The 26794-nt window shown below is 44.6% G+C and overlaps 1 protein-coding gene across 1 annotated transcript in view; it reads right to left on the bottom strand.

Moving 5' to 3' along the window:
• Positions 1–274: 274 nt before the first annotated feature.
• LOC124625810 (transmembrane emp24 domain-containing protein 2) overlaps positions 275–26794 on the bottom strand; it is a 38792-nt gene continuing 12272 nt past the window's right edge. The window contains exon 3 of the mRNA XM_047149273.1: positions 275–700. Within this exon, the coding sequence (XP_047005229.1) occupies positions 468–700 (233 nt within the window). The 3' untranslated portion in view covers positions 275–467. The remainder of the gene's footprint in view (positions 701–26794) is intronic.

The following is a 26794-nucleotide window of genomic DNA, read 5'->3' as shown; positions in this document are numbered from 1 at the left end:
TAATGGAACGAGATTTTTTGCAAATAACAGCATTCAAGGAAGTACACATGTAGCATGATAAATACTCTAAACTTTATTGTTCACCAAGCTATGGGAATAACTAGTCTGCAACAGTGAGGGGTCAGTGGAAGATCCGCGTAAACATGTCAATAGTGCTTCAGGAAAAGCCAGGGGCCACATTTCAACGTGCCCACAGCTCCTGGGAGGCAGCGGAGCATGACACGTTAACTCCTAGAAGGGTTAAAACAACATTGAATTTTTTTAGAGGTAAAAATTTTTCAGATGGAAAAATGTTTTATTTCTGCAAATTTCAATAGAAAAACATTTAACATCAAAATCTTGGTACATTCATATAGACATTTACACCTCTTTATTAAATACTGACACAACAATAGAAGTTTGTATAATCTGCATACATACACTTCTATTCACAGCCACACACTCATATGTCTCTCTTAGTGAAATTCTTATACCACTCGCCTAACCTCAAAAAATCGTTTCAGGTAATAGATCTGTCCCACAGTCATAGCAACTAGAACCATGGCTTCAAAGAAAGACCACATGACCACTCTCGAATTTGTACTCTCATTAATTTTTCGATGGATTCTATCTCTCATTTCAATGTATTCTTGTTCATGCTTTACTCCAGTAAGTGTTGTAGATAGTTCTTTTATCATGTCCTGTAACTTGTTGTGATCATCTGCAAAATAAAATGCCAAGGTTAATTGTTCTGCCATAAAGAGAGAATATAACAAACATAAGTACACACTTCTTATCAATGACAGATATGACATTAAATGTGTTTGAGGTGCTACAGTTCATTTCCTGAACAGAACAACTTGTGAAATGCCATCTAAAGCCTTTTTTTTTTTTCCCAACACAACGTGACTAGGAAGAAATATTTCATTTGTCCACTATACATTAAATTAGGAAATGTCTCACGAGCTATTAATAAAAATTCTCTCTCAATAAAATTTCACAACCCGCCTCCGTGACCAAGGTCACTAACATACGCTCGTACGGTGGCACCCGATCCAGAGGTAAGCTGGGTCGAACCCTGGTGGGGTAAAAATTTTCACTGCCAGTATCTGGCTGGCAAGTGGAGGAGAGGTGGTGGCGTAAAGACTTGGTGCCAATGTCCTGGGTGAAATACCAAACCTTTCTGCAGTGTCTCATGAAGAGAGGGCATGTGACACTGTTGACACATCGGTTGGGGACGTGAAGATTGGCGGCCCCCTTCTATCATCATCATCCTTCTATCATCATCATCATACAAAATGATTATTACATTACATTACTACCCATCCACCCACCCACACACACACACACACACACACACACACACACACACACACACACACACAAATATACATATATTTAGTGTTGCAAAAAACATTGTAATGGCACAAGTTGCAAATATACAAACAAACAAATAAATTTCCACTCCAATATTACTTACAGAAATCATTACAGCAAAGTAAACTCTTTGTCCATTTTTATCTAATACACTGGCAGTTGGTAAGTACTTTCTGTAATTTAATTCCTGGAATATCTAATAGTGATAATTGTTTCTAATGAGTCTGTAAAAATGAATTCTGTGTTCTGAAGCACAGGTACAGCATGGAACATAACAAGTTATCTACTAGGCAATTTTGGATGGAATTAACATACATGCATCACAAATGAGTTGTACAGAGGCAACAAAAATGATTACACACTCAAAATTATTTTCGAAATAGAAATTGGGGCATCTCTAAGACGGATAATGTGCACAATGATAACTTAAGACATTAAATGGGGGAAAAGGGACAGTTAGCCACTGACATATAATACTTAATTTGGTATGGGCATCTCAAGAGAAAGAATAAAAGCAGATAGTCGAAAAGAGAATGGGAATGATTCCCCACATCCCAGAGACAGAGAGACAATAAGTTGTCATGGAAATATTTGTGATGTAATGATCGCAAGAAGACTCTCATTAATCTCAATAGCCATAAAAATCATATAAGCAACTTCAAAATCTCTCATTTGACAAGAATGTAATTTGGTGTGACAGCTTCTGCCTACCTTTACAAAATTGTTAACGTACATTATGCGCAAATATTTAGCATCCTTTCATTACACCAATCAATTTTCTAAAATTCATTTACCATTAATACATACTGTAAGCAATGGCAAGATACTACTTGGTACCGTTTTCTTCATTTCAACAAGACGGGGAGAAATCAAACATTGGAAAATCCAGGATGGAATGTAACAATACTACGAGAAGGAAAACTGCTACTCACTATATAGCAGAAATGCTGGGTTGCAGATAGGCACCACAAAAAGACTCTCACAATTATAGCTTTTGGCCATTAAGACCTTCATCGACAATACACACACACACACACACACACACACACACACACACACACACACACACACACACGCAACTCATGCACAGTCTGCAGTCTCAGCAACTGAAACCACACTGTCAGCAGCAGCACCAGTGCATGATGGGAGTGGCGACTGGCTGGGGGTAAGGACGAGGCTGGAGCACGGAGGGGAAGGGATAGTATGGTGGCGGTGATGGACAGCGAAGTACTCCACATTAGACTGGGGGCAGGGGAGGGGGGCGGGGGCGAAGCAGCTGAAAAGGAGAGAAATAAAAAGACTGGGTGGAATGGGAACAGGGAAGGAGCTGGATGGGTGAGGACAGTGACTAATGAAGGTTGAGGCCAGGAGGGTTACTAGAACCTAGGATGTATTGCAGCGGAAGTTCCCACCTGCTAGTGTTGGCGTGGGAAGGATCCATATAGCACATGCTGTGAAGCAGGAGCTCAATCTCCAGAATCGGAGATTCTGTCAGGTAATATTTTCTGCTCGTATCTTCCCGCCAGTGTTATGTCACTAATTCAATTTGTGGGCCAAGGGATCATACAATATTTCAAGTGCTAGGACAGAGGAATGTTTGTGCAAAATCTGCTAAGTTCAGATTGCAATGTCAAAGAGTTCCAATGCAATTTTAACATTAAAAACATTCACAGCTGCAACTGCTTGGACCTCTGTGAAACATGCAATATTGTACAGGGCCTGGAGAAAAGTATGGCATAAACTGGTTGAAGAAGCAAAGATGGAAAGTAATTAAATGATAATGAGTCGACAACTGATCACCCTGAAGTCGCACAAGTGACAAATTCTGCATCCAATACTGAACTACGTGTGTCTTCAGCGGACGTAGTTGACAAAAGGATTGTTCTTGACAGAAATTTAGCTATTAAAGAAGGGCAGACTGACAATGTGGTATTACAAAGTATTAAACCCACAGGAGGCACCAGAAATTGGGAGTGATGAAGAAGAAATGCCTACAATTCACACCTCTTGGCCTGAGGCTTCAGAAACATTAAACACTTTTGTGAAATTCGCTGAGAGTAGCCAACAATACAACACCTCTGAATTTTTGAAACTGCACATCATACAAAATTACTTTTATACAATTGAGCTCAATCCAAGAAATAAGTTGGCATTTCTACAATGTTCCAGAGAGTCGAGAAGAAAACTCTATCTAAACTATCAGTGGTAGAAACCAATCCAACATGTGTCCATGCCCTTGACAATGTCAGATGTCTGTACTATCCCTAAGGACAGTGATTCTAATCTGAGTGGACCACATTTATGGTAACAATTTTTAATAATTAGCTTGCTCTTGATCTTTTCAAATCAACGGTGCTTATTTTACTTCATAAGTGGCATACAAAAATTATTTACGTATACTGACAACATTGTGAAAAGGAAAGGTGCTACTCACCACATAGTGAAGATACTGAGTCACAGATAAAACAACAAAATAACTGACAAACAAAGCTTTAGCCCAAACACGTCTTCATCAGAAAACACACACACACACACACACACACACACACAGAAGTTGAAGAAGGACACCTGCTTCAACAAAAATTGTTGAAGCACCTCAGAAATACATAGCAATGTATTAATTTCTAAAACAAAATTTCAGTTTCATTGTTCCAAGATAGTAGATCAAGAGACTGTAGTCTTGTGTGTGTGTGTGTGTGTGTGTGTGTGTGTGTGTGTGTGTGTGTGGGTTTTTTTTCTGTCTGTCCTGATGAATGCCTGTTTAGCATTCTTTTTGTTGTGCCAATCTGTGACTCAGCATCTCCAAGACACAGTGAGTAGCAACTTTCCTTTTGATAATATTGTCATTATATCATCCTAAAATTTCCACTGTTTTATGTAAACTGAACATTTCTAAATCTCTGAGCCTTCAACTCATATAATGGAACACTACAGTATTCAAATTTTAATTCAATTTTGTTTTTACACAAAAGTAATACATACTTGTAATTTTTATACTGTAATCTCTGTTATATTTAATAAATAACCAATACTTGTTTTTGTACATTAAAACAATAGATTTTGCTTATACCCCTTTTTTACACAAAGTTTCTAAAAATGACCTTAATAATCCAGCATATATTTGACGATCCAGCACTGTCGAATCCCAAAATGTGCTGGATTATCAAGGTCCAACTGTATTATGTTCCAGAATCAAATGCTTGATTGCTTTTTATTTAATTGAAACATTGTACTTTTTATTTTATATATGAAATAAGTGCAACATTGAAGCTTATGTTCATAATCAAAAACTAGTATCTGAACACTGTTCACATATATTACTTGCATTTTTGGCCGTTCTTGAGACAGGTGTTTGGCCTAGCGCTGACAATATTTTTTGAATGAAATTGTCACTCTGCAGCGGAGTGTGGCCCAATATGAAACTTCATGGTTGGTTGGTTTAAAAGTGGGGAGGGGGGGGGGGGGGGGGACCAAAATGCAAGGTCACTGGTCCCTTGTTCCCAGTAGAACAATTACCCAAGAGAAAGAAGAAAACAAAGAAGGCATACGGCACAATAACAGGAGAGAGGAAGAACCAGAAGAACGACAGGAGGACAACAAACACTACAATGGACAAAACAGGACAGAAAACCAGAGAGAGACTCAAGAAACAGGGAGAAGAGATTAAAAACAAGAAAGCAGGTTACCATGAGTGGCTGACCAAGAGAATAAAAAAGGAGAAGCCAGCCACTCTGCAACACATTAAAACCTTCACCCTAAAAGCCCTAGGGTGGAGGACACAGACGAAGAACGTGCGCTAAAACTCAAATCAAATGATAAAACCCACCCTCATGAATAAAACATAAAACTAAAGCTGCTGTTGAGGTATTGTCACCCAACACTGAAGGTAGGATGCTGGGAAAGTTAAAAGTCCCCCACAGAGTGGCTAAAAGTGGGCAGTCCAGCAAGAGGTGGACGACTGTCATTTGGGAGCCACAGCGACACTGAGATGGGTCCTCGCGACGGAGGAGGTAACCATGTGTGAGCTGCGTACAGCCAATTCAGAGCCAACAAAGGACAACTAATTCCCTGGGAGAAGCTGGCAGGGACGATCTCCACACATTCGCAGTCTCCTTAATGACACACAGTTTGTTGTGTATACTGTTATGCCACACTGTCTCCCAAAGCTGAAAAACCTTGTGGCGTAAGACAGAACGCAGGTCAGTTTCAGAGATGCCCATCTCTGGGAGTGGTTTCATCATAGCCTGTTAGGCCAGTCTGTCAGCAAGTTCGTCGCCTGGGTTTCCAACGTGTCCTGCGGACCACACAAACACCACTGAACGAGTGGACTGTTCTAGGGCAGATATGGACTCCTGAATGTTCACTGCCAAAGGATGACAAGGGTAGCACTGGTCGATGGCTTGTAAGCTGCTCAGGGAGTCAGAACACAGAAGAAATGACTCACCAGAACAGGAACAGATGTACTGAAGTGCACGAGATACGGCCAAAAGCTCTGCAGTGAATACACTGCAGCCAGCGGGCAAGGAAAGCTGTTCAATATGGCCTCTGTACACATAGGCGAAGCCAACATTACAATCTGCCATCGATGTAAACAACTTCAGAGCCCCCGAACACGTCAAGAAACAAGAGGAAGTGACAGCGGAGAGCAATGGGGTTAACGGAGTCCTTAGGGCAAGGTGCAGACAAAGCTTCGGCCGAGGTGTACACCATGGAGGTGTACGTGAATTGACCTCAAGTAGAGGTGGTAATGGGGCGGACTCCATTTCGGAGAGAAGAGATCGCACGCAAACCGCAATCGTGAGCCCTGACCTGGGTTGCCGATGCCGAAGATGAACTGCCGTGGGTGGGAAGAAGAGACGGTAATTCGGATGCTCAGGAGAACTGCAAATGTGTGCAACATAGCTGGCAAGCAGTTGTGCACATCGGATCCGCAATGGCGGGACTCCGGCCTCCACCAGGACACTGGTCACCGGATTAATTCTACATGCTCCCGTCACTAGGCAAACACCACAGTGGTGCAATGGGTCGAGTAAACGCAATGCTGAGGGTGCCGCCAAACCATGAACCAGACTCCAAAAGCCAAGGAGGGATTGAACAAGGGCTCTGTGCTGCAGCAGCGTAGAGCGATCTGCACCCCAGTTAGTGTTGCTCAGTCAGTGGAGAGAACTGAGATGCTGCAAGCACTCTCGCTTAAGCTGACAAAGCTGAGGTAGCCAAATCAATCGGGCATCTAAAAGCAGTCCCAAGAATCAATACGTCTCCACTACAGTGAGTGAATCGTCATTAAGATAAAGTTCAGGTTCCGGATGAATGGTACGATGCCGATAGAAGTGCATGACAAACAACTTCGCGGCTGAAAACTGGAAGCCATGGGCTAGAGCCCATGACTGCGCCTTATGAACAGCTCCCTGTATGTGCCGCTCAGCAACACCAGTACTGGAGAAGCAATACGAAATGCAGAAGTCATCCGCATACAGAGAAGGGGAGACCGATGGCCCTACAGCTGCTGCTAGGCCGTTAATGGCCATTCAAAACAGAGATATGCTCAATACGGAGCCCTACGGAATGCCATTCTCCTAAATACGGGGGGAACTATGGGAGGCACCAACACTGACATGGAAAGTACAGAGCGACAGGAAGTTTTGAATAAGAATCGGGAGCAGGCCCCAGAGACCACACTCATACAATGTGGCAAGGATATGATGTCACCAGGTCGTGTTGTAAGCTTTACGTAAGTCAAAAAAGATGGCAACCAGATGTTTGTGTCTGGAAAAGCCTGTTCGGATGGCAGACTTGAGGGACACAAGACTATCAGTGATAGAGCGACCGTGGCAGAAGCTGCCCTGACATGGAGCCAGTAGGCACGTGACTCCAGGACCGAACCCAACCGCCAACACACCATACGTTCCAGCAGCTTACAGAGAACGTTGGTGAGGCTGATGGACCAATAGCTATCCACATCAAGCGGGTTTTGACCAGGTCAGAGCACCGGAATGATGGTGCTCTCTAGCCATTGCAATGGAAAAATGCCATCACACCAGATCCGGTTGAAGATGAGGAGGAGATGTCGCTTGTAGTCAGACAAGAGTTGTTTAATCATCTGTTTGTGGATCCGATCCGGCCCAAGAGCTGTGTCGGGGCAATGTGCAAGGGCGCTGAGGAGCTCACACTCTGTAAATGTGGCGTTATGGGGTTCACTGTGGCATGTAGTGAAAGAGGACTTTCCTTTCCATCCAGTATTTGAGGGTGCAAAAGGTTGGGGGATAATTCTCTGATGCAGAGGCTCGAGCAAAGTGCTCGACAATCGCGTTTGCGTCAGTATAGAGAACACCATTGATGTTAATGCCAGGGACACCTGTCTGTCTGGTACCCAAAAAGATGTCTGACCTACATCCAGACTTGGGAAGGTGATGTATAGCACTCAATGGTCGACACGCACTCCTCCCAACATCCCTGTTTCCGTCATTTTATAAGCAGGCGAACGCGGGCACAGAACTGCGTAAAGGCTGTTAGGTGCTCTAGGGAAGGTGCCACTTACGTCGCTGTAGAGCTCGCTGACGCTCTTTAATTGCCTCAGCGACTTCCGGTGACCACCAAGGGACTGTCTTTCACCGGGGGCACCCTAGAGAACGTGGGATCGCGTTTTCCGCCGCAGAAAAGTAGAACAGGTTTAGGGAATCTATCAATCACTGCAGCCAATACGTTCAGGGGTACCACACCATCCGTTGCAGACAGTTATTTCCTGTGTCGTCCATATACTGACAGCTTCCGCTTCGAGAGGAGTTTGAAGGGACACAGGTTCACTACATACCAAGTTCAGGACATGAACACAAACTCCACCTGACACACTATTATAGTTGCTGCAGTTCTTGTAATATCCCCTGGAGCTGCGAAGGGCAGGGGTTCGCATTGCCGTGAACTCAGTTTCCTGGAGGGCAATGCAGAAAAGAGGTGTAAAGTTTAACAGTTGCTGTAGCTCAGCCAGGTGGTAGAAAAAACTGCTGCAATTCCACTGGAGCATGACATGATCGTGAGACTGGGAAGGCATGAAACACTCAATGAGGCAGTCTACGCACCAGGGTCGCCTACTGCCACTGACTTATTTCCTGAATAGAGTATATCCATTGTGTCTGAGGGTCTGGCGAAATCTAAGTCCTCAGTGGACGCCAGAATAGTCACCTCATCCTCAGACGCAGAGCTTGTAGGCAGCAGTGGTGTGGGTGCCACTGCACTTCCCTTGGCCTTGGGGGTCTTCTTTCTGGATTTCTCTTACTGATCCTTGGGTTTCTCTGGCTGGCAGGGCTTCAATGATTCAGTCTCCGGGACTGAGGACGATCGTGAAGCCCTATGACCAGCTGCTTCTGGGCACTTCGGCCTCTGGCGTGTGTCACCTTTCCCACTAGCAGAAACCTTGGAAGGGAGTGACCCAAGGGACTCCTTCGTAGCGAGAGGAGCCGAAGAAGACTTACGCTTCTCTGGCTGAGAAGTGGGGACTGGTGTCCCCGATGGTTTGGGGTTTGGGGGACAGTGCTCCTTAGGTAAGTGGGGCGGGAGCAACAGCCCCCCCCCCCCCCCCCCCCCATCGTCAAGAGAGCAGGAGTAGTCTTCTTCCTGCTCTGAGAGCTGACTGGAACTCGCAGAACTGATGGGGCTATACAGCTGTTCTCGTAGGAGCAGCATAAGAGGAGATCATAGCCAAAGGATGTAGACGCTCAAATTTCCTCTTGGCCTCAGAGTAGGTCAGTCGGTCCAGGTGCCCTCCCCACAGGTGCCACCAGCCACAACAAAGGCCACCTGGCAGGATGGCCAATGCCGGGAGTCCCTATACCCCAGGGTGACAGGCATCTACTCTTTGGCATATGTGGGAAGTTAACAGCGCAGGCATCAGCAGAACGATCCCTGTGTAGTTTGGCGGGCTACAACCAACAGGGTACATGGTTGCCCCACCACAACAGACTGGCTACCATGCTGGATGTGTGGTGAAAAGAATTCCATGGTCATCGTCGGTGCAGAAAACGACACTGTATAGTGGGTGGAGGAAAACGCACTCAGGAAGGTGTCCTCACTCAAGAGATTCGAGGATGAGCGGAATTGCAATGCCATGACGAGAAAGCGGGCTAAAGATCTCAATGTACGATAGACACAATGCACCATGTAAGGCACCCTTCCCCAATTGGCTCGCTCTTCGGGAAAATTCTGAAAAATGGAGGGGACCATCACATAAAGGCTGAAGGGTGTGAACTTCCTGGCATTTGCAGGTAGGTGCTCTGCAGACTGTGCCACCCAAGAATGATTCACAATCCATCCTACCTAAGATTGACGCACAACCCATCCTCACAGCTTTACTTCCACCACATCTCAGATCCTACCTTCCAAACTTCACAGAAGCTCTTCTGCGAAACTTGCAAGACTAGCACTCCTCGATCAAAGAATGCAAAGTCAAGTCTTAGCCACACCCTGGAGGATGTTTCCATAATTAAATTTTCATCAGCAGCTACGTGCGCACTGATATGAAACTTCCTATCAGGTTAAAACTGTGTGCCAGATCAAGACTCAAACTCGGGACCTCTGCCTTTCACAGGCAACTGCTCTACCGACTGAGCCAACCAAGCACCTTTTTAATATACTTTTATTTCAATTTTGTTTCAGTTTATACTTCTGTTTTTAAATATATTTTTTAAGTATTTACATCTATGTCTAAACTGCAAAAACCACCTTACAGTGTAACAGAGGGTACTGTGTGTATCAATGTCACTCATCCGACTATCCTGTTTGCAAGAAGAACCATTTTTGGCAAGCCTCCATGTGAGCTCATATACTTTAGTTATACCTTCATGATCTTTTCACGAGAAATACACAGAAGAAAGGAATAAATTGGTCTACTCTTCTATGAACATTTGTTCTCGGAACTCTTAACACTAAACAACACCGTGTAACAGAACACCTCTCTTACAGCGACTCCTACTCGTGTTGAATGTCCATCTCCATGACACGTTTGCGCCTATTAAATGACTCTGTAAGGAAACACACTGCTCTCATCTTTGGAAGTCCTATTTACTTCATCAGTTCAATCTGGTACAGATCCCAGACTGACGATCAATATTCAAGCACTGGTCGAACACGGATTTTATAAGCTGTCTCCTTTGTGAGTGGTCGATGGTTTCTGAGGATTCTTCCAATGAACCTCAGACTAGCACCTGCATATCTTCAATTAGTTTTATGTGGTTGTTCCACTTTAAATCATTTGTGCAATTCTTCCAAGATATTTCACAGATGTGATTGCTTCCTGTGATTGGTCTCCAATTATGTAATCCTGCGCTCTGATTATTTATGCACAATATATGACTCTGTTTATGTTGAGGGTTACTTGCCAATCACTGCACCAAGCACTGATCCTCCCTAGGTCTCCCTTCATCCTGCAAGAAATTTCTTATGTTACGGCTTTTCTGTATACAATGGCATCATCTGCTAAGAGCTTCACAGAACTACCAACATTGTCCATTATGTCAATTATATTTACAAGTCAATTATACACTGAAGCACCAAAGAAATTATTAGAGGCATGTTTATTCAAATATAGAGATAGTACACAGGCAGAATATGGTGCTGCAGTTGGCAACACCTAGGTAAGACAGCAAGTGCCTGGCGCGGTTGTTAGATTGGTTACTGCTGCTACAATGGCAGGTTATCAAGATTTAAGTGAGTTTGAACGTGGTGTTACAGTCGGTGCATGAGCGATGGGGGACAGCATCTCCAAGATAGCGATGAAGTGGGGATTTTCCCGCATGACCATTTCATGAGTGGATCTTGAATGTCAGGAATATGGTACAACATAAAATCTCCGACACTTTTGTGGCCGGAAAAAGATCCTGCAAGAATGGGACCAACGACGACTGATGAGAATCGTTCAACGCTACAGAAGTGTGAATCTTCCGCAAACTGCTGCAGATTTTAATGCTGGGCCATCAACAAGTATCAGCATGTGAACAATTCAACAGAACCATCGATATGGGCTTTCAGAGCCGAATGCCCACTCCTGTACCCTTGATGACAGCACGACACCTGGGCCCCTCAAAACCAAATTTGGACTGTTGATGACAGGAAACATGTCGCCTGGTCGGGCGAGTCTCGTGTAATCGTGTAAATTGTATCGAGCAGATGGACGTGTACAGGTATGGAGACAAGCTCATGAAACCATGGACCCTGCATGTCAGCAGGAAACTTTTCAAGCTGCTGGAGGCTCTGTAATAGTGTGGGGCGTGTGCATTTGGAGTGATATGGGACCCCTGATACGTCTAGGTGACATGTACGTAAGCATCCTGTCTCATCACCTGCATCCATTCGTGTCCACTGTGCATTCCGACGGACTTGAGCAATTCCAGCAGGACAATGTGACACCCCACACATCCACAATTGCTACAGAGTGGCCCCAGGAACACTCATCTGAATTTAAACACTTCAACTGGCCATGAAACTCCCGAGAAATGAACATTATTGAGCATATTTGGGATGCCTTGCAACATGCTATTTAGAAGAGATCTCCACTCACTTGCACTCTTATGGATTTATGGACAGCCCCACAGGATTCACTGTGTCAATGCCCTCCACCACTACTTCAGCGATTAGTCAAGTCCATGCCAAGTCATTTTTCAGCACTCCTGTGAGCTCGCGGGGGCCCTACATGATATTAGGCAGGTATACCAGTTTCTTTGGCTCTCCAGTATATACCATGGAAAGTAATTGTCATTTAACGGTCCCTTGGGGAACGCCCAGAGCTACTTTCACATCCAAAGATTCCTCTCCATTAGGGATGACAAACTGTCTTCTGATTGCTTTAAACTCTTCAATTATACGACTGGTCTGGTATTCCATATGCCTGCACTTTTTTCATTAGGCGGCAGCGTGGAACTGTTATCGAACACCACATGGAAGTCAAGGAACATGGCATCAACCTTGGTAGGAGCTGTTTTCTATTGTTTTCTGGGTTTCGTTGACAAACAGAGTGAACTGGATTTCACATGATCACTGTTTTTTGAACCCTTGTTGATTTATAAAGAGGAGATTTCAGTCTCCAGAAATTTTGTAATAAGCAAGCATAAAACATGTTCCATAATTCAACAAGGCAAATGTCAAAATATAGGCCTACAGTTTGCACATATATCTGATGACATTTCTTGAAAATAGGAATGACCTGCACATTTTACCAATTGCTAGGAATGCTTCATTGCTACAGCACACTGCTGCAATAAGAGGAACATGTTGGAACTAGTTCTTTCGTATACTCTACGTAAAACCTTATTAGTATTCCAGCAAGTCCAGTGGTGTTTCATCTGTCAGTCAATTTCAGTTTCTCTTCTACCACATGATGTCTTATATAATTATCTATCGTTTTCACATTTGTCTGATGATTTAGAGGAGGAACCACAGTATGATCTTCCTCAGTGAAACAATTTTGGATCGAGGCATTTAATATTCTGGCATTCTTGCTGCCATCCCACGTCTATGCCACTAAGGTCACAGTGCCTGGACAGATACCTTGAATCTGTTAACTGATTTAACATACAACCAAAACTTTAGGTTTTTCCTTCAAGTTGGCAGGTAGATGTTTACTTTCGAATTTGTTGAACGCTTCAAGCGTGAGCCTCCTTCCACTAATTTCGGCTTCATTCAGTTTTTGTTCATCCATGAGGCTTTGGCTACATTAACATTTGCAGTGAAACATTCCTTGCTTTTGTAGCAAATTCCTAACATGGCTGCTGAACCACGGTGGGTCTTTCCCAACCACACCAAATCTGCTCATCATATACCTGTACAAAGTATATTGGAGAATACTCTCGAACTTGTCCATTGATGCTCAACACCAGCAGTGCTGGAGGTAAAATTTCCATGTTGACCACTCAGGTAAACTGAAATCTTTCTTGTGACACCTATTAAGCAAAATATCTTCCTGTTTCCCTTTCATACATTCAACTACATTCAGGGCTTCTGTAAGGGCCTTATAATCACTGATCCCATGTTCTATCCCAAGTTGAAAATTTAGAGCTTATTGTTAACAAGGAGTTCTAATATATTTTCATGAATTGATTCCCTGACTGGCTGCACAATGCAATTTACAGATAAGGCCTTCAGAAAAATTTCACGATTTCCTGTACCTACAACCTACTTTAATCACTGAAGTCTCCAAGGCTATAGCTGGTACGTTGAAATCTCATCTAATACTGTAACATGAACACAAAATTCATGTAAAACCTTTTCAAGCTTTCTCCTAAAAAATTCTGCCTCTACTGCTCTTGAGGCATGATGTCCATAAAAGCATCTGATGACGATGTTTGATCCACCTGTAACACTTATCTTCACCCAAGTTATTTCACATTTGCATTCTGTACCAGAAACATTACATATCACTTTTTTTAAAAAAAGAAAAACCATGCCCCCACCACAAGCATTCAACCTGTCTTTGCGATATACATTCCTACCAAAATGTAGAATTTCATTGCTATTAACAACTGGTTTCAGCCAACTTTCTATCTATAGTTACTGTATATTTCAAAGACGTTCCTGGAATTAAGTAATATTACATTAAATTTTCTTTCTCCAATCTGCCATATCAAATACCCCTATCTTTAATTAACAGACATCTTTTTTAACCTTCTCTACTCCATCTCTTCCTCCTCCTGAGCAAGGAACTAATATCACTTATACTTTTTATGTGTCTATTGGTAGCACTAAACATTTTGGCTTTTGAAGGTGACTACTGGTCAGTAAGTTTTTTGATACATCTTTCCTTTGAAGCACTTACACTATAACAATGTTTTGGTGCTCACATGAATTTACTTAATACAAACCTCTAAACACACTGAATTACTTTTTATCTAATATTCAAGTGTGGATGGTGACTCAACAAGCAAAGTGATAACTGGCTCTATGCTAACAAATGATCGTCATTTTTCTCACACCTAAGGCCTCATCTTTAACAGTTTTGTTCCTTACGGATGAACTGCAAAATTTTGCTCCAGTGGAAAATGTGCAAAGATACACAGAAACAAAGAGCACTGTTTTCCAAAGAATGTGGTTAATAAATCCTGGAAAGGAAGCTAGAGACAGGAAAGTTGAACATCGCTGGTTGATCGAATCAGATATTTATCATTAAAATGACCTAGAAACAGTCTAAGAAGACAATGCCCAACAGAAACAACACGTGGATACAGGACTGATGCTTATTTAAATAGTCCTCACAGCATTACAAAAAGATGTAAATAATGAACTACAGGAAGTGTGAAATGAAATTAAAAAGTTATGATCATGGGCATATGTAAAAAAAAATTAAAAATATATTTAGAAGTCTTCGTCTCCTCTCTTCCACTTCTGACTGGCCCGCCTTCCCTTCTTTAATGTTACCCAATCTATCCCTCACTCCCTCCTCCAACAGGGAGGACTGAGCAAGGCAGCACAGTAGTTAGCTCACTAGACTGGCATTCGGGAGGACAACGGTTCAAACCCATGTCCGGCCAGCCTGATTTAGGTTTCCTGTGATATCCCTAAATTACTTCAGGCAAATGCAAGGATGGTTGCTTTGAAAGGGCACGGCTGACTTCCTTCCCCATCCTCCCCTAATCTGATGCGCCCAATGACCTCGTTGTTTGGTCCCCTTTCCCAAATCAACCAACCAACCAACCAAACAGTAATCAAACAACCATAAGGAAGGAACTAATAGTTCTGGAAACTAGGATAGTGTGTGTAGTTCTGTATGTGTGTTGGTTGTACTGGAATTTTGGCTGCTGGAGGTACAGGTACTGGCAGGAAGCAGCACCTTAAAGCAAGTACTATGTATGTTAGTAGGAAATGACCAACTGAGGTGCATACTTCCTGCTCTGGAAGCTGACTGGTTGGAAGGTCTGGAGATTAAAATAATTTCATGGGTAATTTTGGTAGCTCATGAAATCAGAGTCAGCTTGCACCCCTCGTGGGGATGGAGGTTGTGTTTTTAAAGTGGTCATTCTTTACAATGTCTGAGATTACCTTTCCAATACAGAAAGCCTACAAAGTACTCAAAAGCTGTTCTCATGTGCGGCTGTCGCTACAGCTTAGGAACTTTGTTGTTTTTCTTTGAGAGTGTTGCACGTTAGTGAGTGAGTACTTGTCGAATAAAAAGGCACCCCTGAACAAAGCCTGGAGGCATTAACTAGCTGGAGGAGGTGTTGGATAAAAGTGATAGACTTGGCTGGGATTAACTGATGCCTATAAACTCCACTTGTTCTAGTGGAAACTTGTGGTGTTTCTGCAAGTGTCCTGGTATCTTTCAATTTTAGATTGCTATCCTGTCTCATGTATGGAAGAGACATTATAAACCATCTGGAGATGGTGTAGTGTCTGTTTGCGGTGCTTGTTTTCCAGTATAGTGGTTGGATTTGAGAGTCTTTTGAATGCACCTGGATTGCTACAGAGCACTGATTAGTGGTGTAGATGAAGTCACTATTTTAACCCTATGTCACAGGTAAAAGTGAGAAGCGAAGTGGGTGACTGTTATTCAGCTTGACCAGTATGTGCACAGAAATAATTTGCATCAAGTGATAAACTTTTCAGAGGAAGTCTTAAGAGAACTGCCTAGCACAATTTGTCTCATGTACTACTCAGTGCTAAGTGTGCGCCAACTTTGGCCATGGACACAAGTGTGACTTTGCCTGATGCTAAGAAGTCTCCGTTACAACAGAGAAGAAGAAACATTTCAACATCACCGCTGACAACTGTTGCTTTCCTCTGCAATCTGATATTTTCAAATTATCAATGTTTTGAAGGTGTTAATAACATGAATGTTCCCATCCAACATCCCCATATTCCCATAGATGCCCCAAATATAAAATATCCATAAATAAGATGTCACATATTCCACAACGATTAAATATGGCTGACAAAGTTGGCTTACTGATAGTGTCATTGCTTCCAGCTGAATACCATGTATGCACATAAAACCATTTACTGCATTCCAAATTACTGACAACACCATTACACCATTTTAATACCACACTTTTTATGTTAATGCATTTATTCACTTCTCTCTATAATTTTATCCTGGATAGCATGCAATGCTATAAACACTCACTGAAGGGACACAGAAAGCACTAAACAAATGAATGTTTTGATGACAAAGCCCACAGATACAGTATGCCAAGGGAGAAACAACTGTAATGGGATGAACTGCAGCAGAAGGTGGACTGCCAAAATCGTACCATAAGCCACAGTCATCGACCACAGCCAGCCATGACACCTGCTTGATCAGTTTCCCTTGGCAGCAGCAAGACTTCTGTGACACCATTCTGGGTGTCAGTACCCTGGAGCAAGCATTTGAGAAGCCACTCCAGCTCGGCCAACTTCAGCACTTTCGACACATGGCACCGATTACCCCAGAAACTGTGGCTGTTGTTCTGTTTCAGATGGTTTGTGGTGGACCACAAAGACAATCGTTCCATAAATTCAGTGCCAATAACCACCAATTGAATGCAGGCCCTGCCAAGCATATCACATTCAGCACAGCAGGGCCATGTGTAGTGACTGCCATGGGTCGTCAGCCATCACTATGAGTTCTACTGACAAAGCCCTCGAGTCTTTGCCTCAAACTCTGCTTCTGGGCTGCGACTTACGGACCTCTGTGACCGCTCACCGGCCCGTCCCTGCTCTCCAGTGTTAGTCTGGACCTCAACACCGAGCAGTGCCACTGCCATGTTGCTGGAGCAAAACACTTTTTCTTTCTAACAATTGGTGTCAGGTAGACTGATGAAGATGGACAACCAGAAGACTGTAGCCTGTGCCACAGTTCTGTAGCACTACCTTTCCAAAGGGGGAACGGAATTGATCGGATTGAAGACAAAATGCTGAATAATCACCTGGGACAGCAAGATTTTTGAGTAGCAGCGCACACATTTTTTCATTTGTGGAATCAGTGCATTCTATATCCCAATTTTCAAGAAAAAATTCTATATTGTGTATTGCTTATCTTGTTTTTAGTGTTATAAGCGTTACCTCCTCAAAATCTTAGCTGTGGTGAGAGACTGATCTTTAACATAGGCAGAGGTCTTTGACATAAGCCAGTGAGGTCAATGACTGAATACCAAATAATGGTTGTGGTAACAAATAGATCTGTGGTACAAAGTCTACTTTCATTCTATATTTAACACACTTTTCACTACAAATAGTTGAAATTGAAGCGTAAATTAAAAAAAATCTGTACTACATAATTGACAAATACCCAGTGATTATTTTGATACATAATATGCAGACCTATACATGTTGCATATCAATACACTGACTGGAAAAATGTTCTGGCAATGTGGGATGGGGGAATCTGGGTGGCAACTAAATAATTCTTACACTTATTTTTAACAGTACCTTGACAGGATTAACTGACTTCTTTACATCTCTATTATTTTTTGTAATGTAGTTGTTATGATGGACTGTTTTGTAGCACTATGGGGCTTAACATCTGAGGCTGGTTGGTTGGTTTGTGGGATTAAAGGGACCAGACTGCTATGGTCATCAGTCCCTTTTTCCAAAACTTCAAACACCCACACAGAATAAAAACGAACAATGGACATGACAACAGATGACACAGGACAAGAATGATGCAGACAGAGACGAGACAAAAGGAATTAAAATCATACAGAGTGTGATGGTGATTGGCCGAACACAGAGACAAAAAAGGAAAAGCCAACCACCTAGAAACACACTAAATAATAACCCAGTCTAAAATCGTAGGCCAAAGGCCAGACTCAAAACAAAGAAATGACAAACACTTAGATTATCGCAAACGTCTGCCTGAGCACAGCTAAAAAGGGACACCGTCAAAATGGATCCGCAGCGACATAGAGGTGGGTCCTCATGGCGCAATAACTGGCCGTGCATCATCTAGGTGTGCCCAATGCACAGCCGGCAGAGGACAACAGACTCCTTGCGAGAGACCCGCAAGGAGGAGCGCCATGCACCGGTAGCCTCCTTGATGGCCCGAAGTTTGTTTTGTGAAGGTAGGGCGCACCATTCAGTGTCCCAAAGTTCAAAAACTTTGCAGCGTAAGACAGCTCGCAAATCAGTCTCCAGGAGGCCAATGTCCAGAGATGGTTTACTGGTGGCCTGTTTGGCCAGGCGGTCAACATGTTCATTGCCCAGTACCCCAACATGGCCTGGGGTCCACACAAAAACCACAGAGTGGCCACAACGGAAAAGAGTATGGAGGGACTCATGGATAGCCATCACCAGACGAACAGGAAAACACTGGTCAACAGCTCGGAAACCACTCAGGGAGTTGCTACAGATAGTGAAGGACTCACCTGAGCATGAGCAGATATACCCAAGGGCATGAAAGATGGCAACCAGCTCAGCAGTAAAAACATTGCAGCCAGCCGGCAATGAGAGTTGTTCGTAATGGTCCCCTAGAGTGAGAGCATAACCGACACGACCAACAACCATCGAACAGTCAGTGTAAACAACGCCAGAGCCCTCATACGTGGCAAGGATGGAAAGAAAGCGGCGACGGAAGGCCTCAGGAGGGACTGAGTCCTTCAGGCCCTGTGCCAATTCGAGCCAAAGGCATGGGTGGGGCACACACCACAGGCGTGTAGGCAGAGGGGCCTGGAAAGGAGGTGGAAGAGGGAAAACCCCAAGCCCGAGGAGAAGCTCTCTGAATAGGATCGCGCTCATACAACCCAACCGGGCCCAACGTTCTGGGAGATGGACGACCAACTGAGGGAACAGGAGACGATAATTAGGATGAACGGGAATGCTACAAACATGTGTAGCATAAGCAGCCAGTAAACGTTGGCGCCGTAACCGCAGTGGAGGGACACCTGGGTCCACAAGGATGCTGTTCACAGGGCTGGTCTGGAAAGCTCCAGTGACAAGTCAGATCCCGCTGTGAAAGATGGGGTCCAGCACCCACAATGCAGAAGGGGATGCTGAACCATACACCAGGCTCCCATAATCCAGACGGGACTGAATTAAAGCCTGGTAGAGCCGTAAGACGGTAGATCGGTCGGCTCCCCAGCTGGTGTGGCTCAAGCATCGCAGAGCATTAAGATGCCGCCAATAGATCTGTTTAAGCTGCCGAATATGAGGGAGCCACGTCAACCAGGCATCAAAAACCGATGTGTCTCCACCACAGCAAGAGGTTCGCCGTCAGGATAAAGCTGTGGCTCAGGGTGAGCAGTGCGTCGCCGGCAGAAATGCATAACGCAGGTCTTGGCAGCCGAAAACTGGAAGCCATGTGCTACAGCCCAAGACTGCATCTTGCGGATAGCGCCCTGCAGCTGACGTTCAGCAGCTGCAATTCAATGAAGCTATAGTAGAGGCAGAAGTCGTCAGCAACAAAGGAAGCTGAGACAGACGTTCCCACCGCCGCAGCAAGCCCATTAACTGCAATTAAAAACAGGCAGACACTTAAGACAGATCCCTGTGGCACCCCGTTCACCTGAACCCGGGGGGAACTATAGGAGGCCGCAACTTGCATGCAGAAGGTACGATGCGACAGAAAATTTCGTATGAAAATCGGCAGCGGACCCCAAAGACCCCAACCATGAAGCGTAGAGAGGATGTGATGTCGCCATGTTGTATCGTATGCCTTCCGCATGTCAAAAAAACCAGCGACAAGGTGCTGACGGCGGGCTCACCAGATTGTCAGCGGCAGAGCGGCCCTTACGGAACCCACCCTGAGACGGAGCCAGAAGGCCCCAAGACACAGTACCAAACTCAAACCACCGGCTCACCATGCATTCAAGCAACTTGCAAAGAACGCTGGTGAGGCTAATGGGGTAGTAGCTGTCCACCTCCAATGGGTTCTTGCCAGGTTTCAAAACGGGGATAACAATGCTTTCCTGCCATTGCGACGGAATCTCACCCTCGACCCAGATACGGTTGTAAAGGTCAAGGAGGCGTCGCTGGCAGTGCACTGAGAGGTGTTTGAGCACCTGACAGTGGATGTGATCTGGCCCAGGAGCTGTATCAGGGCAAGCGGCTAGGGCACTTTGGAATTCCCATTCACTGAATGGAACATTGTAGGATTCAGGATGGCGCGTGTGAAATGAAAAGCTCCGACATTCCAATCGCTCTTTAATAGAGCGGAAGGCCAGTGGGTAATTCACAGAAGCAGAACTGAGAGCAAAATGGTCTGCTATGCGGTTTGCAATTATGTCAGAGTCAGTACAAACTGCCCCTTTCAGCGATAGCACAGGGACACTGACGGGGGTTCGACAGCCATAGAGTCGCCGAATCTTGGCCCCCATACCTGCGATGGAGAAGTACGGAGGCCAATGGTGGAGACATACCATTCCCAGCATTCCTGCTTGTGTTGGCGAATGAGGTGGCGGGCTCGCGCACGAAGCCGTTAAAGGCGATGAGGTGTGCTAATGAGGGATGTCGCTTGTGAGTGCCCACCTGCAATCTCTCATCGCCTCAGCAATCTCAGGCAACCACCAAGGCACGGTCCTCACCCGAGGGGACCCAGAAGAACAGGGAATAGCAGATTCTGTGGCATTAATTATGCCGGTGGTGACAGAGTGAACCACCACATCAATGGCGTCATTGGACAAAGGCACAATAGCGACAACGGAGGAGAACAAGTCCCAGTCAGCCTTATTCATGGCCCATCTGCAGGTGCGCCCAGAAGAAGGACGCTGTGGCAGTGACAGAAAGATAAGAAAGTGGTCACTACCGCACAAGTCGTCGTGCGCCCTCCATTGGACACACAGTAAGAGGCTAGGGCTGCAAATCGAAAGGTCGATTGCCGAGTACCTGCCATGCGCCACACTGAAATGTGTGAAGGCACCATCATTTAAAAGGGAAAGGTCGAACTGTGCCAAAACATGCTCAACGGTGGCACCTCGGCCTGTTGCCACTGATCCACCCCACAGAGGGTTATGGGCGCTGAAGTCGCCCAGTAACAGAAAAGGGGGCGGCATTTGGACTATCAGCGCAGCCAGGACATGCTGCAGGACATCACCATCCTGTGGAAGATACAGACTGCAGACAGTAACAGCATGTGGCATCCACACCCAAACAGCGACAGCCTCTAAAGGTTTTTATAGAGTGACAGACTCGCTGTGAAGGGAGAGTAGGACGTAGATGCAGATGCCACCAGATACCCTTTCATAAGCTGCCTGGTTCCTACAGTAACCCCGATAGCCACGGAGGGCGGGGGTTCGCATTGCCGGACCAAGTTTCTTGAAGAGCAATGCAGAGGAAAGGGTGAAGGCTGAGAAGTTGTCAGAGCTCAGCAAGATGGTGGAAAAAACTGCTGCAGTTCCACTGGAGGATGATATTGTCCATGGCTGAGAAAGGCATGAAGGGACTGGGGAGGCAGATTACGCCGCTGGGATCCGTACCAGATAGGGTTGACAGAAGAGATAGAGAAGATCCAATGGAGAGCAGCGCGCTTCATTACAGGATCATTTAGTTATCGCAAAAGCATTACGGAGATGATAGATAAACTCCAGTGGAAGAGTCTGCAAGAGAGACACTCAGTAGCTCGGTTTCGAGAACATACCTTCACCGAGGAGTCAAGCAGTATATTGCTCCCTCCTACGTATATCTTGCGAAGAGACCATGAGGATAAAATCAGAGATATTAGAGCCCACACAGAGGCATACCAACAATCCTTTCCACGAACAATACGAAACTGGAATAGAAGGGAGAACCGATAGAGGTACTCAAGGTACCCTCCGCCACACACCGTCAGGTGGCTTGCGGAGTATGGATGTAGAGTAGATGTAGATGGGTCACCTGCTGCCACCGATTGAGCACCTGTGCAAGTGCTATCCATTGTGTCTGAGGGACCGGTGAGATCGAGGTCCTCAGTGGACGCCAGGAGCTCCACCTCTTCCTCGGATGCAGAGCTCGAAGGTTGTGGTGGGGTGGGTGCTACCGCAAGTACCTTGGGCTTAGAGGTCTTTCACTTGGACTTCTCTTGCTGCTCCTTGGGTTTCACCGGCTGGGAGGCCTCACCAATTCAGTCTCAGGGATGGAGGAGGATTGCAAAGCCCTATGACCAGCTGCTTTTGGGAACTTATGCCACTGTCGCGTGTCATCCTTCCCGCTTGTGGAAACCTGGGAAGGGAGGGACCCAAGGGACCCCTTGCGAGTGAGAGTAGCTGAAGAAGTTGGACGCTTCTCCAGCTTAGAAGCGGGGAAGGGTGGGGGAGTGTTGCTCCCGAGGTAGGTGGCGCAGGAGCAACAGGGTGGGTAGTGCCCCCCCACGGGCAAGGGGGCATGCGGAGTTGTACAGCTTGGCAATCTGGCTGGAAGTCGCTGAACTGATGGGGATAGCATGGTTGTTACTGCAGCGGCGTATGAAGACGTCATTCTCACAGGATGTAGTCAATCATATTTCCTCTTAGCCTCAGTATAGGTCAGTCGGTCCAGGGTCTTATATTCTATGATTTTTCACTCTTTCTGTAAGATCCTACAGTCTGGCGAGCAAGGTGAATGATGCTCTCCACAGTTTACACAGATGGGAGGCAGGGAACATGGAGTATTGAGACGTGATGGGCATCCGCAATCTCGACATTTGAGGCTGGAAGTACAGCAGGAAGACATATGGCCAAACATCCAGCACTTGAAGCACCGCATCGGGGGAGGGATATAGGGCTTGACATCACACCGGTAGACGATCACCTTGACCTTCTACAGTAATTTATCACCCTCGAAGGCCACGATGACAGCACCATAAGCAACCTGATTATCCTTCGGACCCCAATGAACGCGCCGGATGAAATGAACACCTTGACGCTCTTAGTTGGCGTGCAGCTCGTCATCAGACTGCAGAAGTAGGTCCCTATGGAAAATAATACCCTGGACCATATTTAAACTCTTATGGAGTGTGATGGTAACGGGAACATCCCCCAATTTGTCACAAGCAAGTAACCGTCGTGACTGGGCAGAGGACGCCGTTTTTATCAAAACTGTCCCAGAGCGCATTTTGGACAAGCCCTCCACCTCCCCAAACTTGTCTTCTAAATGCTCTATGAAGAACTGAGGCTTTGTGGGCACGGAAGACTCCCCATCAGCTCTCGTACAAACAAGGAAACGGGGCGAATAACTGTCACTGCCATCCTGAGACTTACCCTCCTCCCACGGTGTGGCCAGGTAGGGGAACGTTTTCGGATCGTATTTCTGAGCATTAAATTGAGCCCGAGAACTCTTAGAGACTGCTGGCAGCTGGCCACCAGAAAGAGATGATTTAGCACACTTAATTGCGGGTCATCCGCCCTGATGCCACCCACTCCGACCAAGAGGCCTCCCCACGGGTGCCACCCAGCCTCAGCAAGGGCCACCTGGCAGGATGGCCGTTGCCGGGAGTCCCGATGACCCAGGGAGATAGACATCTAATCCTTGGGGAGTTAACGGTGCAGGCATCAGCAGAGTGATCCCTGTGTTGTCAGGAGGCTACAACCAACAGGGTACATGGCGGCCCCACCACAACAGACTGGCTACCGTGCTGGATATTAGGTGACAAGTAGTCCATGTTCGTCGTCAGTGCAGAAAGTGGCACTGCACATTGCATGGCGGAAAATGCACGCAGGAACGTATCCATGCCCAAGAGATGGAGAGCGGGCAGGACTGCAAGGCAACGACGAATAAGCTGGCGAAAGGTCTCAACGCAAGATGGACACAATGCACCAAGTAAAGCATCCTTCCCCAATCGGCTCACTCTTCAGAAGAACTTTGAGATATGGAGGTCAAACCCGACAGGGGACCAGCACAGAAGGGCCGAAACGTTTGAGACTCCTTTTAGTCACCTCTTACAACAGGCAGGAATACCGCAGGCCTATTCTTACCCCCGAACCCACAGGGGGCTAGCATCTGAGGTCATCAGTTCCCTAGAACTTAGAACTACTTAAACCTAACTAACCCAAGGACATCACACACATCCATGAATGAGGCAGGATTCGAACCTGCGACCGGAGAGATCGCGCGGTTCCAGACTGTAGCGCCTAGAACCACTGGGCCACACCGGCCGGCTATTTTGTAGTGTAACACGAGGTAGATGCTGAAGGATGACAATCTGATTGTGAGTTGCTAAAACCTAAGAATGTAGATGGGTCAGGCCATGATATTGTTTGCCACAAGTATTGAAATTCATAAACCTTTTAATCGCCATAAAACTTTGTGCTATTTTGTTCAGAAAAACTATGTAGTTTCATATGCTATAGTCATTTTCCTTTTTAAAAATTATTTGTGCGATTTTTTCTCACATATTTAGAAAAAAATAAAACAAAATTCTGTTACGGAAGGACATTTCATTTTTATTATTTGTATGACACACATTGATGATCCTATGACAAAATCTATGTGGACACTTAAGTTAGCCTAACAGGAATACATTGGTATTAAAAGAAGGAATTTGGTATGTTTATCAAAGACATAAAATTTCCCCCAAAATTGTAAATGTCCTTCCATAACAAATTGTTGACACTATTTCAATATAAAATATAATGAACAGAAGTAAGTATTAGTTTAATGTAAACAAAGTTTGTTTATTTATGCATAAGTCTGAAACATTTTTTTGAATAAGCCTGATTACTTCAAAAGCATGAGTGAACAATGTAAGCTGTAATTCCATGTGCTATAAGCAAGTGTATCAAATATATACATGCTGAGGCATCTTGTTAATATTGTTAGTATTTATATGACAACTTCCAAATATTTTTATAATTATTAACAGTGAAGGAACATCGTAGCTTACTCTGCAAAGACTAGGTGACACTGTTATGTGCAACACTTTCAAAAACATGTAAAAAGAATTTCTCAATTTTTGGCTTTGTAATTTTTAATTTATACTCTAAACAAACATGGCATATCTCCTTTGAGCTGAGCATATGTTCGCTCTTTCAGCTTGTAAATAAAATGTAATGTATATCAATGGTTTACTATGAAATTTTTGGAAATGTAATGTAAATTCAATTGCTTCTTTGGTTCAGTTACAGACTTAACAAGTTTCTTGAATATATGTGCAGGTGTGATGGCCAAAATTGGTGGCGAGTGTGCTAAGGGATGCAGAAACGAAAAATGAATGATCCAGGAACAGCAGAAGTGTATCGCCAAAATGATCGTGAGAGAAAGAAAGCAAAATGACAGAAGTTAATAGCTGAGGGAAAGATAGGTCATTTACGGAAATATGAAAAAGAAAAGAAAAGATGCAACGTGCCCTTGCTTGTCAAACCAGTCCAAATCCAACATTAAAAATGTCACCTAGCACGTTAGGTAAAGCTACCACTAGGATCAAGAGTTGTCTCCCAAAATCACCTTCCAAGCATCCCGAAGTTCTTGGAAAACCCGTCAAATCCTTTTCACCTCAAAAACTTAATAATTTCTTTGATGTTGCTGGCTTTACTGCTAGGAATGTAAAACCAAAACAATCAATATTTGAAAGAAAAAAAAGAAGGGATTCTGTGCCAAATCAAACAATAAAGAAGGTGAACCTTCCTGGCAGAGTTTCGAACTCGGGACCTTTGCCTTTCGCGGGCAAGTGCTCTACCATCGGAGCTACCCAAGCACGACTCAAGCCCCGTCCTCACAGCTTTACTTCCAACAGTACCTCGTCTCCTACCTTCCAAACTTTACAGAAGCTCCCCTGCGAACCTTTCTGAACTAAAAGAAAGGATATTGCGGAGACATGGCTAAGCCACAGCCTGGGGCATGTTTCCAGAATGAGATTTTCACTCTGCAGCAGAGTGTCTGTTGATATGAAACTTCCTGGCAGATTAAAATTGTGTGCTGGACCGAGACAGGAATTGTGAAGAGTAAGGTACTTCAAAACCTTGACAGCTATTTTGAAGGGTTACATTTAAACGAAAGAATAAATTTTTATAAATGGTGTCTAGAAGAAGGTCGTACAAAGAAACAAGAAATGCAAACAAAGTTGTCAGAAGCAAAGGTACAACTTTATTTACAATTACAGACTTTGACCAGGCACGTTTACAATGCACGTAGGCAGCACTCCAAGTTGCACGTGTTAAAACGTGTCCTTTCCGAAACTGACATTGTTGTACTGGAGGATTTCTCACAAAACTTTTCGATAAAACATCAATCTGAGATCATGCAGACTCACTGGTGTTCACCCAGGGTGTCTATTTTTACAGCCATTTTGTATTACAAGTGTCCTGAACAGAAGCATATAAACTGCTGTGTTGTATCTGATTCTTTAGAGTTTAGAACGTAGTACGGACAGTAACCATGCTTTCAATCAGGCAATTTTAGCACATCTGAAAACAAAAGTCAGGTTTCCAATTTCACTTTTCCATTACTTTAGTGATGGAGCTGCAAGTCAGTTCAAAAGCCGGTTCTCTGTTTGTGATCTTCTTTTTCATGACAAAGATTTTGGTGTAACAGCTGATCAAAGTTACTTCGCAACAGCTCATGGAAAGGGTCCACATGATGGCATCAGAGGAGAACTGAAGAG

This window comes from Schistocerca americana, chromosome 8 (assembly GCF_021461395.2).
Source record: "Schistocerca americana isolate TAMUIC-IGC-003095 chromosome 8, iqSchAmer2.1, whole genome shotgun sequence".
Classification (NCBI taxonomy): Eukaryota; Metazoa; Arthropoda; class Insecta; order Orthoptera; family Acrididae; genus Schistocerca; species Schistocerca americana.
Note: the sequence above shows the minus strand (reverse complement) of the source record. Positions and strands in the feature narration are given on the sequence as shown.